At 37.8% G+C, this 21,641-nt stretch overlaps 3 protein-coding genes and 1 long non-coding RNA gene across 5 annotated transcripts in view; all 4 read left to right on the top strand.

Moving 5' to 3' along the window:
* Window positions 1-10,090, top strand: part of LOC114310599 (serine/threonine-protein phosphatase 7 long form homolog) — a 30,011-nt gene extending 19,921 nt beyond the window's left edge. The window contains exons 2-6 of the mRNA XM_082914867.1: window positions 5,573-5,648; window positions 7,681-8,343; window positions 8,443-8,649; window positions 8,743-9,183; window positions 9,284-10,090. Of these exons, the coding sequence (XP_082770993.1) occupies window positions 7,975-8,343; window positions 8,443-8,649; window positions 8,743-9,183; window positions 9,284-10,090 (1,824 nt within the window). The 5' untranslated portion in view covers window positions 5,573-5,648; window positions 7,681-7,974. The remainder of the gene's footprint in view (window positions 1-5,572; window positions 5,649-7,680; window positions 8,344-8,442; window positions 8,650-8,742; window positions 9,184-9,283) is intronic.
* LOC145798088 (uncharacterized) lies at window positions 10,088-11,719 on the top strand. The gene is made up of 3 exons (XR_014339204.1): window positions 10,088-10,372; window positions 10,555-10,644; window positions 11,156-11,719. It is a non-coding gene; the product is annotated as an uncharacterized LOC145798088 (long non-coding RNA).
* A 4-nt stretch (window positions 11,720-11,723) lies between these two features.
* On the top strand, window positions 11,724-15,252 carry LOC145798081 (K(+) efflux antiporter 3, chloroplastic-like). 2 transcript variants are annotated; one of them, XR_014339203.1, is made up of 7 exons: window positions 11,742-11,979; window positions 12,276-12,439; window positions 12,524-12,637; window positions 12,757-13,161; window positions 13,289-13,390; window positions 14,003-14,080; window positions 14,327-14,490. XR_014339203.1 is itself a non-coding variant. In XM_082885548.1 (6 exons), the coding sequence occupies exons 4-6, from the start codon at window positions 13,268-13,270 to the stop codon at window positions 14,540-14,542; spliced, it is 417 nt and encodes a 138-aa protein (XP_082741674.1). In that variant the 5' UTR covers window positions 11,724-11,979; window positions 12,276-12,439; window positions 12,524-12,637; window positions 12,757-13,267; the 3' UTR covers window positions 14,543-15,252. The 2 variants fall into 2 exon arrangements, 1 of the variants encoding a protein (XP_082741674.1); XM_082885548.1 differs by having other exon boundaries at window positions 11,724-11,979; window positions 12,757-13,390; window positions 14,327-15,252.
* Window positions 15,253-19,366: 4,114 nt separating this feature from the next.
* LOC145790016 (uncharacterized) lies at window positions 19,367-20,287 on the top strand. Its single transcript, XM_082867824.1, has 2 exons — window positions 19,367-19,451; window positions 19,709-20,287. Exons 1-2 carry the CDS (start codon window positions 19,406-19,408, stop codon window positions 20,125-20,127), a joined length of 465 nt encoding a protein of 154 aa, XP_082723950.1. The 5' UTR covers window positions 19,367-19,405; the 3' UTR covers window positions 20,128-20,287.
* Window positions 20,288-21,641: the final 1,354 nt, after the last annotated feature.

The following is a 21,641-nucleotide window of genomic DNA, read 5'->3' as shown; positions in this document are numbered from 1 at the left end:
TATATGTATTTTTGAGATCATATTAGTCAGTCATTACGGTCGGATACCAATCAAAAAATATATATTTTTTTGTAAGTGGGTTGAGGAAAGATTAAAAACAAAGGACAACAATGAGTTGCTTGGAGTTTTTGGTGATTGAACATCACATTGTTGTCCTCGAACCCCCTACGGCCATTGATGGACACTTGGACTTCATAATTTTCTAAGACTTTACCTGTTGAGTGATCAACATGGAATTAATATGCCAAATGACCGAGGAATGGAGGGCTATATTTTAGAAGATTTAATTTTAATTTCTACATTTGGATTTTAAATTTGTCAATAGAAATGGCAAGAAAAAAAAGAAAAAACAAGATAAAAAAATTCATAATTCTACAAGTTTGGGAATAACAAATGCCTTCAAATAATAATATAATAGGTTTGAGAAAACTTCACAACAAACTTAACATATTTTTCCTTGTATTTTAATTACTTTTTTGTTAGTACATAAAAAGAAAATTATAAATATGTGCAAGAAAGATCCTCAAAACACATATAAAAAGAAAAAGCCCACATCTACAAAGGGAATCAAACCTTTTTTGAAGAAAGGAAAATTCTATAATTCAGAGCCTCTAGATATAGAAGTCTGGCCCGTTTGGGCCAAGCCCTACAATAAGCCCACAATTTTCTTGTATGAGCCCACAGCCTAGCCCAACCCATTACATCGTATGCAATAACAACAGATCTAAATCGAGCCCACAGCCTAGCCCAACCCACTAAGCTTTTTTTTTCTTTTTTTGTTTGTTTGTTGTTAATTTTGGCTAGTACTTTGTTCGGTGGTACTGTATGGGTGTGCTTATGTGATGTCAAACTTGGGTTATAAATTGATGTTAAAGAAATCAAATGTTGTTATTAAAATGTGATAATTTTCCCGTCTTCTCTAATAGGATCAAAATTTTGTTTCCCTACGTTCTTTCGGTTAGGTTGGAAATGAAAATAGAATTGGAAACTTTTTAAACTTTTCGAAAAGTTTAAAAAACAACAAAAGGATTTGAAAGTGTCTGAAAATATTTAGGAAAAAAAACAAAAACTTTGATTGATGTTAATAAATTCTCAATAGTTAATTACTTGAACATGTTGAGTGTTATGCATGCTTAGTTGGATAAAGGGGTTTCCCATTTTAAGAAAAGTATATTTAAATAAATTGCGAAATTCTTGTAACAGTAGGCATGGAAAAATAAACAATCGGTGCATTGCTCCTTAATGGATTTTATACTACGAGCACAATTGGTAGCTAATTTGTTCTCACAATAAAGTCTCAAAAAATCTTTTTTGGTTGGTCTTAATTGTTGTGGTGATTTTTAGCCAAAAGACCCATGCCTAAAGGCACTCTTGTGTAATATATGTGGTGTTTGGTCTCAAATGTGCTTACTTCATTATTTTGAAATAATTGAGTTACTTTGAATGCAAAGTGTAGGTATGGAAGTTGTGAGCATTATGTTCTATTGGGGTGGAAAGATTTTGAGCAATCGCGATGAAGGTGTGTCCTACGACATCAAACCTCAGGGGTTGTATAATGTGTACAGGGGGATAACATTGTCCGAATTGGAGGCTATGATGGTGCCGAAGGTTGGTACGCATGGGGAAATAATGCGATTAGAGTTTAAATGTAGACTCCCATGTCGGGGGCAGTATAGGTTGTTGCCAATCAATGATAATGAGACCTTAAGTAATGTCTTAGACCTCCCACATAAATTAGGCCCTGATTATTTTTTGGAAATCTATGTGGAGAAGGAGAGCAATTTTGGTAGCACAGGGATGCCATTTCCGGTGGGTGGGACATTCACTCAAATGTTGACACAATTGCAATCCCCTGACAATACACTTACACAGTCTGCACACATGTTCCCTGCAGATTACCCTCTATTCAATCATTCTCAGAGTTACAATGAATTAAATGCATCACAGAACGTAGATGGTTATTACAGTGCCGGAGCAGGTCCAAGTGCTCCGACAACGTATAATCCGATGGTTCTTACAACCCCATATCCCCACTGGAATGAAGAATGTCCACCGGTTTGTAATGTTCAACGTACACCGGAGACGGCTGTCCAAAATTATGCATACTCCGATGATACAGTGCCATTGTTTGACGAGGTTGGAGTAAGTGATGAAGATTCCGTGGAAGATTTGGATGTCGCATGGGAAGGTGCGGACAATGACTCCGGCGATGATGAAGTTGGAGGGCATCATGATATGCAGGAGGTACACACAAATGTCCATATCCCTTTCTACCATAATTTGCATTTGGACAATGATGGTTCCATCACTAGCCGTGATGTTGTCGAACGTTGGCCATTGTGGGACGTCGAAACTGCTCATTTGGAGAAAGGAATGATATTTACTGATAAGAAAAGACTAGTGCACGCTGTTCAGTTGTATAACCTGAAGCGTAATCGAGAATGCAGGGTTGTAGAATCCAAAGGAAACAGTTGGGTGGCCGAGTGCAAGCACGGCTGCAACTGGAGGGTTCGGGCAACGAAGTTGAAAGACAAAGATTTCTTTCAAATTAGAAGGTTTGAAGCGCCGCATCAGTGTGTGTACCCCAGAATGAAAAGGGACAATTGTAACCTCAAGTCCGAGGTCATTGCTTATTTCATCAAGGCACAAATTGCTGTAAGTGCCATGGTAGATAGATTATTGTTTTTAGGATTTCATTATGACTGTAATGTATTCAAATATAATTTATATTTGCAGATATCACCAGAATTGCCTCTTGCTACCATAATTGAGGTCGTGAAGGAGAAGTTTCAGTTCACTATATCATATAAGAAAGCGTGGCTTGCAAGGACGAAGGCAGTTGCAATGGTGTTTGGTGACTGGGACGAGTCGTACCGAAGGTTGCCTAGATATATGGCTGCATTGCAGTCATTCAATCCAGGCACAATTGTCATGTGGGACATGATTCCGAATTTGCACTCTACCTCAATCGGAACTGAAATGTACATGAACTATGTGTTCTGGGCATTTAAACCTGCAATAGAAGGCTTCAAGTATTGTCGTCCAGTGATATGCATTGACGGCACACACTTGTACGGGAAATACGAAGGGAAGATTGTTGCGGCCACTGCAGTGACTGCTGCGGACAAGATTATACCTCTTGCCTTTGCCGTTGTTGACAAGGAGATGATCGAGAGTTGGGGTTGGTTCATTACTCTGCTTAGGCGACATGTGTGCCGTGACCGAGAGGGGGTCACATTGATATCCGATCGACACACAGCTTTGCTTAGTGTCCTGTCCAGAATTTGGGACAACCCAACAGTTCAACCAAGATGGTACCATAGGTATTGCTTGCGACACGTATGTAGCAATTTCAATGAAAAATTCGGCAATACAGTAGCCAAGGATCTTGTGTGGAGAGCTGGTTCTGCACGGCAAGTGCGGAAGTTTAATAAGATTATGGACGATATCTACAAGCTCGAGAAGAATGCTGAACGGTGGTTTAGACGGATGAACCCTATTCATTGGACATTGTGCCATGATGGTGGTTGTCGTTGGGGCATATTGACGACAAACCATATAGAGGGCTTCAATGGTGTATTGAAAGGCACACGCAGTGTTCCCATTACAGCATCAGTTGAGATCACTTTTTATCGGCTCGTGAAATATTTTGACGAGGGCAGGACCATTGCTGAAAATGCAAGTAATCGGGGTCACTTGTACACGACTAATGTTCAACGATGGATTGACGAGCACCAAGCTAAAGCGAATGTGCATATGTTGGTACTGATTAATAGGTAATTTTTATTGGATGCATCGAATTCACTACACTTTAACATTTTGCACTCGTCGATCATTGATGTTGTGTCATAATTTTATCATATATGCATATTCATCCACGTACATACATTTTTCCTGCAGGGGAATAGGGGAATATGAGGTGAGGACAGCACCGCATGGGATGGGAGGTGGTGCTCGTCAAATAGTTAGTCTCCGACCACCGAGTTGTTCATGTGGGAAGTACACATTATTTCACTTGCCATGTTCCCACATGCTTGCTGTGACAGCAGACTTGGGCGAGGACCCTTTTCCTTTCGTTGCACCAGAGTATAGGTTGGAAGTCCACAAGCATATCTTCGCGCAGAAGTTTAGGCCCATGCCGCACGAGCAATATTGGCCTGACAATGATTACCCAACTTTGCTTGCTATTCCAGCTCGACAACATGAAGTTAAAACGGGTCGTTCTCAACATAGCCGCATACACAACGAAATGGATACTTCCAGACAAAGTGGATTGCACCATTGTAGTTTGTGTTTGCAAAGAGGGCATGATAAGAGAAAATGTCCAGCGAGAATCCGATCGATTCGACAGTAGTTGTTTGTCTTCTTTACATATTAGTTCCACGCTACTTTCTTTGAATTGGAGTCAGTATTCAGTAAATTGATAATGTATTTACGACTTCAATTACTAATGACATAGATTTGGTCAAATGCGGCAAATCTCTTTAATTGCTTTAGTTGTTGCAAGTGTCCTTTGTGCACTGGATTGTGCAGACTTTGGTGCGTTGATGGTCGATTGTGTCCTGACCTTGATGGACACCAGTTTATCTAATGTTACAAAAATGGAAATATTCACAGAATGACTTGATAATCACCAATATAAATGCAGTTTATATTCAATGTGTGTTTTGCCACATTTTGTTATGTGTGAAACTAATTTTTTTTTAATTTTTTTTTTCCAACATCCATTACGTGGGTGAAGGCCTATTTTATGAATTCAATCATTTCTCGGACATTTACTACGTATTCGTATATGCTTAGTTCTTGTAAAAACTTTGACTAATGTATTTCAAATCTACATAAAACCCTCTTCAAACTTTCGTACTTCTTTCCTGTCCAAATGACAACTCCTTTAAAGTGAAAGCACGTTTTTTCATGTCCTACAGGTTGACGTGACAACACACTGACAATAACTTTAATCACATAGGTACCATGTGAACCTTATCTCCTATGACAATAATGTGAAATGAATTACTATAATCACCAATATAAATGCATGTGATATTTAATGCGTTGCCACATTTTGTTACGTCGTGAATTTTTTTTTTAGTTTTCAAAAATTCATTACGTGAGGGAAGACCATTTTATCAATTCAATCATGTGTCTTAAATTTAGTATATATTGGTAAATGCTTAGTTGTTCTAAAAAGTGTGAGTAGTGGATTTGAAATCTACTTAAAGCATGGGTTTTCATGTCATAAAGCTTGACGTGACAACGCACTGACAATATCTTTAAACTCACGGGTACCATGTGTACCTTATCCTATGACAATAATGTGAAATGAATTACTAATCAACAATATAAATGCATGTAATATTCATTGCGTAGCCATATTTTGTTAGGTGGTGAACTGTTTTTTAGTTATCAAGAAATTTTTCCAGGCAACCCTTTCTTTTTGTTTTCCCTAACTTGTTGCAGTTTGTATACCTGCGATATACTGTCAGGTCGTATTCTAATTTTGTCAGCATATGTATGTACTGTTGTCAAACTTCTTGTTATCGGATATCCATTTCATATATAAAATCTTGTGCAGGTCTATGACTCATTTAGCAGAGGAGATCCCATTATTGACTCATTAGCATCGAGCTGATACGATATGGCGTCAGTCGGTATGAATTATTTACTTATAATCGGTATTTGAATACTACACAAACACTGTAGTTGTTACATAATATAATGTGAAACTGTAAATGTTTGTCCATGGATCATCCTATTTGGACATTTCAATGGCTTAGACAAATTTCCCCAAGTGTGAACGTTAGTCCATAAAGAGAGAACGAAGAAGATTATATTAAATGGACCGCTAGCTTAACCAAAAAAAAAAAATCATCAAAATTGGTTATATAATCATCACAAAGGACTTTTAATATAAAGGACTTTTAAATACAATTCCTAAAATAAAAGAAGAAATAAATATCACAAACAAAATTCTTTTTTATAGAGGTTGAATTCATAATCTTATAGCACAAAATAATATTATATAATCATCAAATCAGAAGTCCTAGTTCATCACCCATTACCTACTCAAATTTTTTTTAAATAATCCAATTTCAGCGACTCATAGTACCATCGGAGTGTGGAAAAGTAGATCCGTCTACTTCCTTACTTGAACAACATTATTTCATTTGATAAATTTCAATAAAAAATTTTAAATCTAGGTGGAGTTTGCCCTTTCAAAAATAGTTAAGTGTTGTAACAGCGAGAACCACCCGCTGGTTGTTGGAATTCATGGTACGAACTGTTTTCACACTATTAACCCACATTGACTTTTTCAATTTTTATGAGACGATTTTCAGAATAATTTACATGAATTGTTTGTAGTTTTTTTTTTTAACTATAATTTCAGAGTTGCGTATTGCCCTATTGTTGCAACTTTTATTTTTAAATAAGTTGAAAAAGTTAATTACCATAATGTTAGCAAAATAATGCTTTCGGCGTCTTTTTTATTGCTAACCTTTAACTTACAATAAACTGTACCAAATAAACACATGAACGGGTTCATTTGGGATGTGGGTTGACTCTTTGGCTTTTTAACTTTTTGGCTATTTTAGCCTGGGTCTAAAAAGCCTCACTTGGGATAGGCTTTTTGGCTTTTATAAAAGATAAAATGAAATGAATATTGTTTAGATGTAACATTTTGTGTTATTGGCTTTTTAGCCTATTTTGTCTTTTTGCCATGGCAAACGAAGGACCAGTTGTTCATTCCTTCTCTTCTACCTAGTTAATAAAGTGAGTCAACATTATTTCTTGTCAAAATTGTCATCACGTAAGTAGTTGGGAACATGAAATAAATAACACCACATGATACTCTTGGATGACTTAATAATTATCCTTACTAACTGGCTAATTATGTAGTACTCTAGGAGAAAAATATGTTGATTCACTTTTGTTTAAAATTTAAGAAATAATAAATAATTCACTTAATATGTTATGATTTCTCATTTGTTGATTCATCTGTGAAGCGTTTTGCCAATTCCGAATAACATAATCTTCTACTTGCCAGCGATTTCTTACTTTATATTTTCACTGTCCTAAAAATTATATAAAATAAGAACACAAACAATTTCAATTATTGACAAAGTGACTATTTTAGCTTGTTCGTCTACTTAAATAACTTTTAACTTATTTCATACTACAACAACTTGCATTAATATAGTTCGAGCGACATTTTTCATTTCAAAATAAAGGACTTTAAACTCTTCAAAATATATTCATTATATGTTATATTAGTCTGTAATATTTCATTGTATTCATTTGATCCCCAACTTATTCAATTCTTATCTCAATGATGAAATGACGGCTTAGTTATATTTTACGCCCTTCTAATTTAACTAAAAACCACATAAACCCCCATTGCAGTCTACAGTAAAGGAAACAACCCAACTTCGTTAACAGGTGTACCAAACATTCTAGAACTTATATTAGTTTTGATGGAGCCTTTTATTTGTATGTCATGACACTGCAAATCTGTGTCTGTATGTATTTATCTTTGTACATTTACACCACTTACGCACTATGCACCACTAAAATGTTGGTTATCTCACCCACTGTTTCAGTTAATAGAAGATGGGTTCATTATGAAAATTCAATTGTCATTTGTACAAGCATTATGTCTCTTACACACAACGTTGTCTTGTGCAGGCGAAAGATCAGCCGAAATTGAAATGCCGACGATCTGATTCAGGCTTATGGGACACCGCCTTGAACCATAGAGTCCTACGTTGCCTACTCCGTGCGGGGTTCTACGGGGTGTATCGGATTGGACCTATTCGATTGGACCACCATCTCGTTACAACTCTCGTAGAGAGGTGGCGCATAGAGACGCGCACATTTCATTTTCCTGTTGGAGAGTCCACAGTTACATTACAAGATGTGGCTATTCTATTTGGCCTACCGGTTGACGGGCACGCAGTCACAGGAAAAGACCCATGACATATGTTGGATGATTTGATAGCACTATGTGTGGAGTTGTTAGGAGCAGCACCTACACAAGAAGACTTCATAGGCTCATCACTTAAGTTGAAATGGATATCCGAGCATTTCCGTCACCTTCCACATGATGCATCCGATGAGACGGTTCATCATTATGCTCGAGCCTATATTTTGTGGCTTATTGGGGGGGTCCTCGTCCCCGATAAGTCACAAAATATAGTCAAGATGATGTTTTTGCCACTACTTAGAGACTTTGACCGTATCCAGGAGTACAGCTGGGGTGGTGCCACATTGGCATGTTTGTACAGGATGTTGTGTCGGGCAACTAAGGCTGATACGAAGGAGACAGCTGGCCCACTAGTATTGTTACAAGTGAGTTGCAATGACTTGTAGTTTTATCTCATATTCTCAATTGCCATGTTTTCTAAATTGCCTACTGTAATAAATTAATAATGGCATCATTCATTGTAGGTTTGGGCGTGGGAGAGATTGAGCAGGATCGCCCCTAGTCGGAAATCGAACATTGCTGCTGGCGAGCGTCCCATAGGGGAGGGCGACCAGCTGTTACCACCTGGCCCGCGAGCTTGCAGGTGGAGGGTTCCCTTCAGCCATGAGGTGATATCGACTAATGTCGGTGTCATCTTCCGGGACCAGTTCGACCGCATGGTGGAGGGGGAGGTTTGTAATTTGTTCATGTGAATTTACCCATTTTTTTGTTTGTCAACCTCCGTTGTACGAATAGATCTCTAAATTATTGCATTGCTATTGCAGTTCATATGGGAGCCTTACGGGACGGAGGATGACATCATAGCCAGCTTCCCATCGTATTGCACTGTTGGTCGAGGCATATGGATGGCGCGAGTGCCACTTATATGCTTCGATATCATTGACTGGCATCTTCCCAACCGGGTGCTTAGACAATTTGGGCGAGTTCAGAGTGTGCCTGATCGCTTTGACGCCCACTTGGCTATGCATTTTAGGGATAGGCGTGGCAAAATGGGCATTGATTGGGCAAACGAATACCAGTCATTTATTGGTGAGTGGAACAACAGACGTAACACCATTGTCCATGCTGAGAGGAGCAATGAAGTGCTTACATCTTCGGACCCATACATGTTATGGTTTCGCCGCCATACACGTCTAGTGCTTAGTAATCCGAGTGACATTGCTGCCTTCAGATACCAAGGCGTCGGGGGCAGTTTAGAGGGATTGGTAAGTTATTTATATTCTCCAAAACAACATTTGCTTAAGTTTGTATATGTTTGTTATTTGGCATTGATGGTTATGTAACACAGCTACTATTACATTACAGGTTCGTAGAGTTGCGAGGGCATATCACATGGCAGACGCTGCCCATATTACACGCGATGCTAGAGAAAAATCTGATGCCATTGCCAAGATACGGGAGTTATTGTATGATGGTTTGCAACAGGCACACCGACGTGACCGACTAGATTTCGGCCACTTTGGCGAGGATCCTTATATGGGGGTAGATATTACAGTGCCATCAATGCCGCACCCGAATATGCCATCCACTGAGCCATCGACATCAATGCCTCCACCGCATCCTACCGCACGTCATGCATATCAATCGGACTATTTCGATATGGAACACTTTGGTGAGGGACCTTCCATGGTCCTGTCCCCTCATGGTCCATCTACAGCAATGCATATACCGCAGACTTCCCCACCTGAATATACCAATTACACATCCCAGTTTGCCCCTGAGGTAGATCCTCTAATGTCTGAACATACTTCCACACACCATGGCCATATATTGGACCCCTCCTGGTCACCACCCCCATATAGGACAGCAATTGGTACCCCGGTGACTCCCTTAGCACCACTGTCTACTGCATGTCTGTCTACTATGATTCCCTCTGCATCGACATTGACCGCACCCGACCCTTTGACCATACCATCATCTCCTATCCCACCATCATCTCCTACACCACGTATATCCTTCACCTACCATGTTGATCCATTCATTACCCATGACTTCCACATTGACGGAGAGGGGGAGGGCCAAGTCCATGCACCTACCAGAGGGACACGTAGGGGTAAAGGTTGTGGCGGCCGTCGTGGTGTAAGTAGAGGCCGAGGGCGAGGGCGAGGGTGAGGGCGAGGGCGACGCCAAGCAATAGACCACGACAATAATGCAGCGGATGATGGCGTTTCACAGCTTAGTGCCGTATGTGAAGGTGTGCCAGAGGTGGTATCAAATGATTGTACTGCAGCCATTGGTGATGTGCAGCCAGCTTCTATAGAAGCGGGCGAGGGAGTCGTACGTGCAGCAGCGCAAGATATACTGAGAGTATATAGTAAGAGACCCAGGAGACAAACCCATGGAAGGGGTTGTGGAACAGGGGGAAAATTAGGACATTAGGAACAACCAGAATTGGTAAGTATATTCAAACATTATGTTCAGGTGGTGTTTTCACGTGGATTAGTCTACATTGTTTAAGTTGTGGCTTATTATATAGTTCTGGCTTTTGGCTTATCTTATCTTGTAATTGTCGCTTATTTTATAAGATTCTAGATGCTGCTGCTGCTGCTGCTGCTATTTTTGTTACTGTTTTGAAGGAAGGGGTAGCTGCTTGCTGTGTTGCTGGTTGCTGGTTGCTTGCTGCTTCTTCATTCTGGTTGCTGCCGACTGTGTGTTGCTACTACTGGGTATGAATTTTATGGTCTTAAAACAGCTTTGGATGTGTCAATGTCTTAATAATTGGTCTTAAAATAGCTGATAATTGGCTACTGCTTCTTCATTTGTAGATTGATCAAGGTCTTAATAATTGATCTAGGCTAACATTGTTCACTAGCAAAATGGGCATATGAAGTTGCAAAGTTAGACATAATTTTTAAAATCTTCTCCAGAGGCTTTTAGAAGTTCAAACCATTCTGACGACATGATTTGGCAACAGATAAACCTGTGACATAACTTGGAAAAAAACAAAACTCAATCAAATTAACTATAGAAAGCTCATTAACTTTTGAATTTTTTGCACACCTCATAGTTGATGGTGAGGAGGTTTAAGTTTAAAAAGTAGTAAGTAATAACTAATTGTTAGTATGTACCCATTTCAATTGCATATTGGTCCCTTGATCTCTGGTTTTTTCCTTTGTAGCCCTTTTGTTTCATATCTGCAGGTGACTGATTACCTCATTTTTTGGGGGTCTTTTATAGCTTCTTGCTTCATCCCCCACTGCAAAGTCTCTACGTCTACAGTATAATTCGACAGAACCAAATTCAGTAGATGAAGAAGGTTAACCCACAAACGCTGGTCAGCATCCCTCCTGTGGAAACCAATTCCCTCAACAAAGAAAGTTGCTGGCTCAAAATCCCACCAGTGGTGATTGACGCAAATGATTTGTTATGTGATGATCAAACTGCAATAGAATCCCAGCCTCCAGAAAATAGTGGAAAACATGAGGGTATTCCTGTGACAAATGGAGAGTTAAGATCTAGGGAAGATATAACTGTCAATGAGAGTCAGAAATCTGCCCGGACAGCTTCTTCTGCAGCAAAGCAAGAACGTGCGAAGAATGGGGTACAAAACAGACCTGCAGTGCCAAGTTACATGGCAGCAACTGAATCTGCAAAAGCAAAACTGAAAGCACAAGGCTCGCCAAGGTTGGACCAAGATGGAATTGAGAATCATAATCTCAGTAGGCGTCATTCTTTGCCAGCTTCAACTAACAAGAAAACAAATTCGCCGTCGCCAAGGGCACAGAGACCAATACATTCGGGTGGAAACAAAAGTGATAGATCTATGTTGTCATCTAGAGATGGAAATGGTAAGAAATGGAAGAACTCCAACCAATCTGCTAAAAAGTAAGTTCTATTCGGCTCTTGCATCTAACATAGCCCACATTCCATACAGGCATCTCATTCTCTCTCTCTGTGTCTATCTCTCATGTTTTTATGTCCTTCACACTCTCCTTATTGTTTCTCTACTTTTGTTCAAACCAGGAATTCCAAGCTTACTCATATGCTGCAGAGCTCTGTAGGTGAGGTTCTTTGGTGTTTTTAGTATTTTGCTTCGTTGAAGTGATTTTTGTGCTTTAGAATCCACTTTAAATGCTGTAGTGCCACTTATAATCTGCCATGCCGCTGTTGTTCAGAAAGTATACTTTTCGTAATGAGAAAAATGAATGAGTAATTGATGTGCTCAATTGTTTATAACTTAATTGTCGGGAATTAACTACATAGGATCCTAATCTAAAATATAAATTTTTGCAACGGAAAGTCAATTTCTATCTACTGCCTTTTGTTCAAGTAAAAATTACTGGAACTTGAAATGCAGGAGGAGATTGCAAGACCTTGATGTTTGTCCAGATCAGCCCAAGTGCTGCTGATTTGGGAGAAACTCTGTGCTCACTTAATTTTGCTAGCCGTGTGAGAGGGATAGAGCATGGACCTGCTCGTAAACAGGCAGACCTCACAGAGCTTGTCAAATATAAGCAACTGGTATGCAGAAAGATAACTTCTTTTCCAAGAACTATTATTTTTTGTCAAAAGCTGTTGCAACTCATGATTATAAATTTAAAACAGGCAGAAAAAGCCAAGCATGATGAGAAGGAAATGAAGAAATTGCAGGATAGCTTGCAGTCGTTGCAATTACGACTTGGTTCTACAGAACACTTCTGCAGAAGTCTTCAATAGAAGGTATTGTTTTAAGGCAATTTGTAGATGGATGTTCTAACAAAGGAAATGGATGTTTTATTTATTGGCTTGAAAGATAGGAATCGAGTTTTAAGCCAATTGTTCTTTGAATTACTCAACAGGTTCGAGATCTTGAGAACCAATTAGCTAAGGAGAGAAAAACCAGACTAAAACAAGAAACTAGAGCTTTGGCTGCTGTTTCTGCTCAGTCTCCAGCTTTGTCAGCTCTAAACCAAGCACAGAAGACCATAGCAGAGAAAAAACCACCATTGGGTCCCTCAAGATTGAGATTGCCTTTGCGAAGAATCACCACATCACAAGACCAGTACTCCCATTTCTTCTATTCTCCCTGTCTCAACAGATGACAAGGAAAACATATCGAACACAACCAAGACAAAGGCATCCTTGAAAGCAAGACGTGGATCCATTGCTGTCAGACCTCCTCCTCCAGCAACAAATCCAGATTTGACCAATGCAAATTGTACAATATGTTTGAGATATCAGACAGGAGAAGGATGCAAATTTAGGTCTTCTAAGAAAAAAATGATAACTATACTAAACGCTCTTCTGCAAGAAAAATAATAATGATTCTATTAATTTTGGGTCCATGTTATATTTCTTGTGTTAACTTTTATGTGTTATGGCTTGTTGCAGGTTGTGTTGTCCACTCTTGCTTTCACAGCATTTGAGCTTCCCCCTAATGGGGCTATTGGAACAAGAATATTGGAGTTCCTTTTTCACTCAAGGCCTGACTTGGTGAGAATTTTATTTATTTATTTTCCTTAATGTCAGTAAATCTAATCCTGAAATGCACTACCATTGTTGTGTCCTGCCTTGTTTTTGGTGGGAAATTTGGCAATTGAAAAACTATTGTTGTGGAGTTTTCATGTTGTGATTTTGCCAACTACTTTGAACTTTTTTGTCCTATTCTACTTGCAAGCTTAGTTTAGATGGGGCAAATTACAGAAGTACTCCCTGATAGGCAATTTATTGAAATGCACCTGATTTGTCTTGAGTTTTCTCAAATCTGAAGTAGCTAAAATTGTTTGGGTTCAACCAAACCCCTTGAAAACAATCCCCCTATAATGCGATACCAATGGTGAGACAATGGTTCGTTGGTAGGGCCCATATGGATGTTTTCTTTCTCCTTTTCTGAGCATAGACTTTAAGGTGTCAATCCCCATATCAGTATGTGAGTTAGTTACTGCTGAATCATTTATTATGTTCATCTATATTTCAAATTGTCTACAAAACTTTTTGTTGACACTTGGATAAACTTATAGAAATTATATTTACCATGTGGTGATCCATGTTTGAACATTGAAATTTCATGTATTTGTTTGATGTCTTGATTTCAAAAATTTGTAGGTGAACATCAGGAGTGTTGATGAGGCAATAGTGATCGGTGCTGCTCTTTCATTGTCTTCTTCAGCTTTTGTCCTGCAGGTAATTTTGTTGTAGGTATCTCAAGGTTGCTCTGTCGATTAAATAAGTTGGTTAGAGTTTGCCAGCATTGGCCTTGTGAATTTGCAGCATGGCTTATGCAAAAATTACATTTCTATCATTAAGTTAATTGAACTCTTTTTTGTAATCAGTAAAAAATCAATTTAGCTTCTTCGTGCTTCCTGTTTTACTGCTCAAGTATTGCTTAATATTTCCCTTCTTTCTTCGTTTCTTTCTTTCTTTGTGCAGCTTGGAACATTTTTGGCTGGGGCATTATTAGCAGAAACAAATTTCCGAACACAGATTGAAGCTGATATAAGGCCATTTAGAGGCTTGCTGCTTGGGTTATTTTTTGTTACTACTGGCACTTCCATTGACATGCAGGTAGTTCCATGCTTTTATCCCATGTGTTGTGTTTTAATTATGGTGCACTGTTTCATATTCATTCCTTGGGTACAAGGTTAGGGTGATGATTTCGTAGAGTGAGGTTTTGGAGATGAAATGTCAACTGTTTGGAGGGTGTTAGCAGTCACATATGAAAAATAATTCAGTTGTTTCTTGTGGAAAAGAAATTTTTGGGAATTTTACCTAAATTCCTTAGATGTCATCAGTCATAACGTAAAATGAAGGAATTTAGGGTTGAGATTTAGAAGGAAGAAGAAGAAGAAGTTTTATATATTGAAATAAGCATTAACCTCAACTTTACATCAGTCAAATATATATACAAAACCCTAACATAGCAATATGACCATCGTACCCTCAACTTAGGTAAATATTAACAATAGAACAAAAGAACAAAATTTAACTTCCCAACCAAAGATGGGAATCATTTATCTACTTAACCTATCCTTTGATATTTTTGTACTCGGAACTACTTTTACTCATATATGCTCTTTCTGATTTGCAAAACTTTACAACAGACGGAACTACTGTATGGATGTCACGGTCACCTTCCCCATCATAAATACGAGCTGTGACAACAGACGGAATTTAATAAGCCCGTGTAGGTTGGGAGTTGAGCCGAAAACGCGTTGAACTTAACCGAAAAAGGGCGTTAAAGGGGCAAAAATACGAAACAGCCCCCGAACTACCATATGGATGTCGCGGTCATCTTCCCCATCATAAATAGGAGCTGTGACAACATACGGAATTTAATTAGTCCGTGTAGGTTGGGAGTTAGAGCTGAAAACGCGTTAAACTTAACCAAAAAAGGGCGCTAAGAGAGCGACAATACAAAACAGCCCCTGAACCACCGTTCGGATGTCACGGCCACCTTCCCCATGATAAATAGGACCTGTGACAATAGACGGATTGTAATTAGCACGTGTAGGTTGGGAGTTAGAGCCGAAAACGCCTTAAACGTAACCGAAAATTGGCGTTAAAGGGCCGAAACTGCGAAACAGCCCCCGAACCACGTTACGGATGTCACGGCTACATTGCCTGTGACAAATAGGACCTGTGACAACAGACGAAATGTAATTAGCACGAGTAGGTTGGGAGTTAGAGCTGAAAATGCATTAAACTTAATCGAAAAATGGCGTTAAGGGTGCGAAAAAGCAAAAAGGGCGTTAACAGTGCGAAAAAGCTAATTGATAAACTCACTTTGTTGTTGTATAATTGATATTGTGTGTTATATCCTCATAAATCATTATTTGCCTATTTTAGTTGAAATAACAATATGTTAAGCTGAAAGGAATCATTGACTGATTTTTATTAATATAGTCTTGGTATATCAATTGGTATATTCGTTGTGTTATTCATCTAAAATCATTTGAGTTAGTTATCTAATTTTTTCCTTCTCCATAAGCTAACTCGACTTGTTAAATAAATTTAACCATATTCTGTTTAAAAAAAAATCAAGCTTTGCATTTTTTATTACTTACCTCACTGGTTTTTGTTGCAGATTGATAATGTTGGCATGTATACAGTGATGTTTTTGGGCCAGATTGATGATGTTTGCATGGGCGCAATTTACATTATATATATATTTTTTTTTATGGAAAACATGTACAGCTGATATGTTTTGTTATTAAGTTTTTTTTTTTAGTTTGAATTGTAATTGTTGGTTCGGATAGTATATGTATTAGATTATACTATATTTATGGATTCTTATTTTCTTTGATATGTACGGTTAATAGTTAAGTTGTGTATATGATTGAAAATTGAATGCTACAGGTTGTGGAGAAATATTTTTATTGAATGGTTGAGAATTGAATGAATGAATGGATGGATGAATAATTTTGTATATGCACAGGTTACATGTGACAAATAATTGAATGAAATAATTTTGAATGAATAATTGAATGAAATAATTTTGTATATGCACAGGTTACAGGTGAGAAATAATTTTGGATGAATAATTGAATGAATGAATGGTTGTGGAGAAATAATTTTGTTAATGTGGTTCTTATATGAATTCACTTTGTGTAGGTTCTACTTACTACCACAATGATTCTGCCTTGCCTACGACCACAGTGGCCCTGACAGATAATTGTTTGAAGGGAACGACCATATGTCAAATTTTAGGGTTTAATGTTAAGGGCTGGTGTGGACGGCTTGTGTTTCACCATCTCAATGCCTGATATTTCCTGCTCCTAAGCCTTTCTTTTGTTGTAAGTATGAATATACACTTCAGTTAGCTTTTTCTTCACGTTTGGCAACCAAGTTTCAAATTTATTTTGCATTTCTTCTCAGGTGTTGTCCCTGCATTTCATCCCATTTTTGTCCCTCAAGATGTCGACACATTTGATGTTGAAGCAGCAAACATTGCAATGCCGAGTCTGTCACCTGCTCAATCTAACAAATAATCTTTGCTTACTCCTCTTGGTCAGCCTTTAGGTTCTTCTCTTTCGGGGCCATCAGGTCTCAGCCCTCCCCCCAAAATTTTACAAGGAAACACCATGACAAATTCAATTGTTGAGGTATTCAAGCAGGCTGCAGTGTGCCTTCAGCATGATCTTCTCAATGTTTTGAAGTCCAAGGATTTTCATGATCATGAGTCTATGATCCTAGAGGCCTGTTTCATTTTTTGTTAGATGCTCTGTTTGTTGATTCTCAACCCTTTAAAGAACAAGCGGAGGAATTTATTGGTTGTGCAGCATAACTTGATGAAGTAGAATTGTCTATTAACAATTTTGTGTATAATGATAAAGGCTTGTTCCTTTCTTTATGGTTGCACCTCTTATTTATCTTGAGCTCTTTTATTCTGGTTTTTATGTTGAGCAGTGACTTTCAAATCCTTTGTAAGACCAATCCAATCCAATCTTTGTAAGACCAATCCAATCCAATCCGATCTCTCATTTCCAATTCCAAATTCAAACTTTTTTTGAATTCTCAGATCATACTAGGAATTACAAGAGGAAGAGGAAATCAGCCTTGAGAAAACATTGCTATATATAGCACATGTAATTTGAAGTCCGATTTAATAGGGTTTTTGTTTTGAGTAGTTGTTGTTAAGGGTAGTTTATATTTTATTGAACTAGTAGGGTTAAGTGTGTTGGATTGAAGAAGTTTTGTTAGGCTGAATAGAGAAAATTAGGGTTAGGGTTTATGATGGAAGATTGATTGATAATGGTGCAGCTGTTGGGATTGATTGGCCAATTTCCCTGTTTGGGGCATTTTGAATATTTTAGTCCGACTTCTAGGTTGTATGTTGTGTCATATCTTCATTACTGGAGTGTAAGACAATGTTGTTGTTCATCTAGCGTACGGATGTATTTCAACTATTTGTTATATGAACCTGAAGTTTATGAAATAACTACATCTATAAGTACACAAATCCATTCATTGAACTATTTGTAGAATTACAAGAACTATTCAAAAACAATTGAAATATCTCCTTTCATTGATAACATAGAGAATAAGCATTACAAATCCATTACAAGATAAATGGTTTGGTCATTCATCCAAACAATTTCATTCATTATCATCATCATCTGACATCTCAACATCAGATTCATACATAACATCCATGCTCCAGGCGAAGTACTGGTGTGCATCATCTATTAACCCATCTTCGGCACGCTCATTTGCGGTCTTCATTAGTGAGGACCTTTGCAAACGTTGGGTCATGCGATTAACTTCGTCGCGGATACGATGCAATGCCCTTTGCAACAACTGTGGAGTGTCAGTTGGCATACGCATGGCTAACCGGCGAGGAAATTTAATATTAACTTCACGACATAACTCAACGAGAACGTTTGCTCGAGTTATGCGAAATTCCCACTCAGCTCTCATGGTATTGATGGTGGCACGCAAGTAACGCAAATTTGGATTTAATGGGTATTGAAATTCATCTCCATCTGCAACCCAATAGCGACCCATTGCTGAATATAGATCAACCACCGTATATCTCATGATGATGTCGCTCGAAATAGCTGTAAAACTTTTGTTGTGGTATGATGCGATATTTATACCATATATATATACATGGTAGTTGTATGTATGAAATTATTGTAAACAACTATGCATCAGAGTTGTCATGTCAACTTTTATGACCAGAAGAACTATGCATCAACTTGATAGGAGTTGTCACTTCGACTTTTATGAATTGCATAATTTATTTCTATTTCAAAACAAAAAGTAAAAAATTTGTGAAAAATTATTTCAAAAAATTAATAGAGCGAGTGCAAAAAATTAATAGAGCATTTCCTGTTCGATCACATGCATGCCGCTGGCCTTATATAGTGCATTCGGATGCCAGGACTCCACTGTTGTCAAGTCATGAACGAATCTAAGGCATGTAGCATCGGCTGTTGTACCGCAGATGGTGTCAGCCTGGCTACTGTAAAAATGTAACTTTACCTTCTTTCAAAGGCAAGTTGAAAATTAAGAGATTGTTTGGGATGATCTAAATAAGTGTATTTTTTGTCTTCTTACAATATGTTTCTACAATATATTTTTCTACCCATTGTTCAAACCACTTTTTCTACAATTTTTTTTTACTTTTATGTATTTATTAATTTTTTTAAATATTTTACGAGCAAAATTTGTTTACTTTTTAGGTGTATTGAAATATTTATTAATTTATTGTTATTTTGTTCTGACACCCCCTCAAAATTTTTATGAATTGCATAATTCACATGGACACAGTAGGTATGGTACGATAATAAATTGTACTTCGGCGCAGTGATACGTCCAACATTTCTTAGTGATGCTCGACAGTGGCTTGAACAGGCGTAATAATTTGGATGCTTTATTTTTTCCTCAGATGCTATGTGACTTTGTGCAGCGATGCAGTGATGCATGTGACTTTGTGCAGTGATGCATGTGACTTTGTGTAGTGATGCATGTGACTTTGTGCAGTGATGCATAGATGCATGTCACTTGATGCATATGATTTTATCTGACAACCACGTCCGTGACTACATCACAGGTACACTTCGTCACGAGTACTCAGGATTGCAAGAAATGCATAACATGTCATAATATCACGGGTATCACTTCTTCTATAGTGCCCCAGCATGCATTATCGTCACTAGATCATCTCTAGTTAACCCCCACTATGATGTCTATAAATACCGATACCCCTAGTATGGTGTTTGTTCAAGTCATAACAATAGTAATATATATCTACAATTACTATTATTATTTGTTTGTTCATTTTATGAACAATGTCTTCAAGAGGTGCAGGAAGTTCACGCCAACAAAGAAATCAGAAAGTGTGGCTGCTACCTCCATTTACTTATGACTACAAGAGCGAAAAGTACTCGAGTCCGAAGGATTATTATGCTGGTATCCGAGCAGAATGGGCGTTTAGGGTAACAGAGCAAGAAGGATTGTTTAATGATCTACGTAACTTTGGGGCACTGGTACCTCATCGTCGTTCATTAACCATGGCTAGACGAAATGTGAGTGACTATGAAAAAGCAGTTAGCAGAATTAAGAAGGAGAACAACAGAATGTTGATGCAGAGATGTCGACATTTCATGCTTCAGCTAGCCACCAAAATGGCAGAAGCAAGCAACAGAGATTTGACAGTGATTGAGCGAAATAATGTCTTAAACAATGAAAAATATCTCTCTGACTACTACATGTCAGATGAGGAATGAGAAATCAAACACCTTTATCTTTCATATATGTTTGTATGTTCTCTCGTATCTTCGTTACTGGAGTGTAAGACAATGTTGTTGTTCATCTAACGTACGGATGTATTTCAAGTATTTGTTTTATGAACCTAAAGTTTATGAAATAACTACATTTATAACTGCACATTTATTAGTTCATGACTTTCTTTAATAAATTACAATAAGTTAATGAATGTTCTGAATTAATGAATGGATTTTAATGTATGTTGAATTATGTGAATACTTAAAACACATAAAACAGAACAAGTAGTTCATGACTTTGGTTTTCTCTATTTTTTCCTCGATTTATTTTTATTACAATGGCAACTCATCTTTTATTGATATATGTGGGATTCTCAATTCAGAAAGTCACATGGCAACAGTGAATTCATTGATTTACCTTACAGTGAGCATGCCCTTATTTTGTCCGTATATGCAGATGGATTGTCAAGTCATGTGACTTGGTGCACAGGCTTTGGTCTTCTCTATTTTTTCCTCGATTTATTTTTATTACAATGGCAACTCATCTTTTATTGATATATGTGGGATTCTCAATTCAGAAAGTCACATGGCAACAGTGAATTCACTGATTTACCTTACAGTGACCATGCATTTATTTTGTCTGTATATGCAGATGGATTGTCAAGTCATCTGACTTGGTGCACAGGATTGGGTTTTCTCGATTTTTGCCTCGATTTTTTTTTATTACAGTGGCAACTCATCTTTTATTGATATATGTGGGATTCTCAATTCAGAAAGTCACATGGCAACAGTGAATTCACTGATTTACCTTACAGTGAGCATGCCTTTATTTTGTCCGTATATGCAGATGGATTGTCAAGTCATGTGACTTGGTGCACAGGCTTTGGTTTTCTCGATTTTTTACTCGATTTTTTGATTACAGTGACAACTCATCTTTTATTGATATATGTGAGATTCTCAATTCAGAAAGTCACATGGCAACAGTGAATTCACTAATTTACCTTACAGTGAGCATGCCCTTATTTTGTCCGTATATGCAGATGGATTGTCAAGTCATGTGACTTGGTGCACAGGCTTTGGTCTTCTCTATTTTTTCCTCGATTTATTTTTATTACAATGGCAACTCATCTTTTATTGATATATGTGGGATTCTCAATTCAGAAAGTCACATGGCAACAGTGAATTCACTGATTTACCTTACAGTGACCATGCATTTATTTTGTCTGTATATGCAGATGGATTGTCAAGTCATCTGACTTGGTGCACAGGATTGGGTTTTCTCGATTTTTGCCTCGATTTTTTTTTATTACAGTAGCAACTCATCTTTTATTGATATATGTGGGATTCTCAATTCAGAAAGTCACATGGCAACAGTGAATTCACTGATTTACCTTACAGTGAGCATGCCTTTATTTTGTCCGTATATGCAGATGGATTGTCAAGTCATGTGACTTGGTGCACAGGCTTTGGTTTTCTCGATTTTTTACTCGATTTTTTGATTACAGTGACAACTCATC

This window comes from Camellia sinensis, chromosome 1 (genome assembly GCF_055761805.1).
Source record: "Camellia sinensis isolate YWXY chromosome 1, ASM5576180v1, whole genome shotgun sequence".
NCBI classification, from domain to species: Eukaryota; Viridiplantae; Streptophyta; class Magnoliopsida; order Ericales; family Theaceae; genus Camellia; species Camellia sinensis.
The sequence above is the reverse complement of the archived record's forward strand: the minus strand, read 5'-3'. Positions and strand labels throughout refer to the sequence as shown.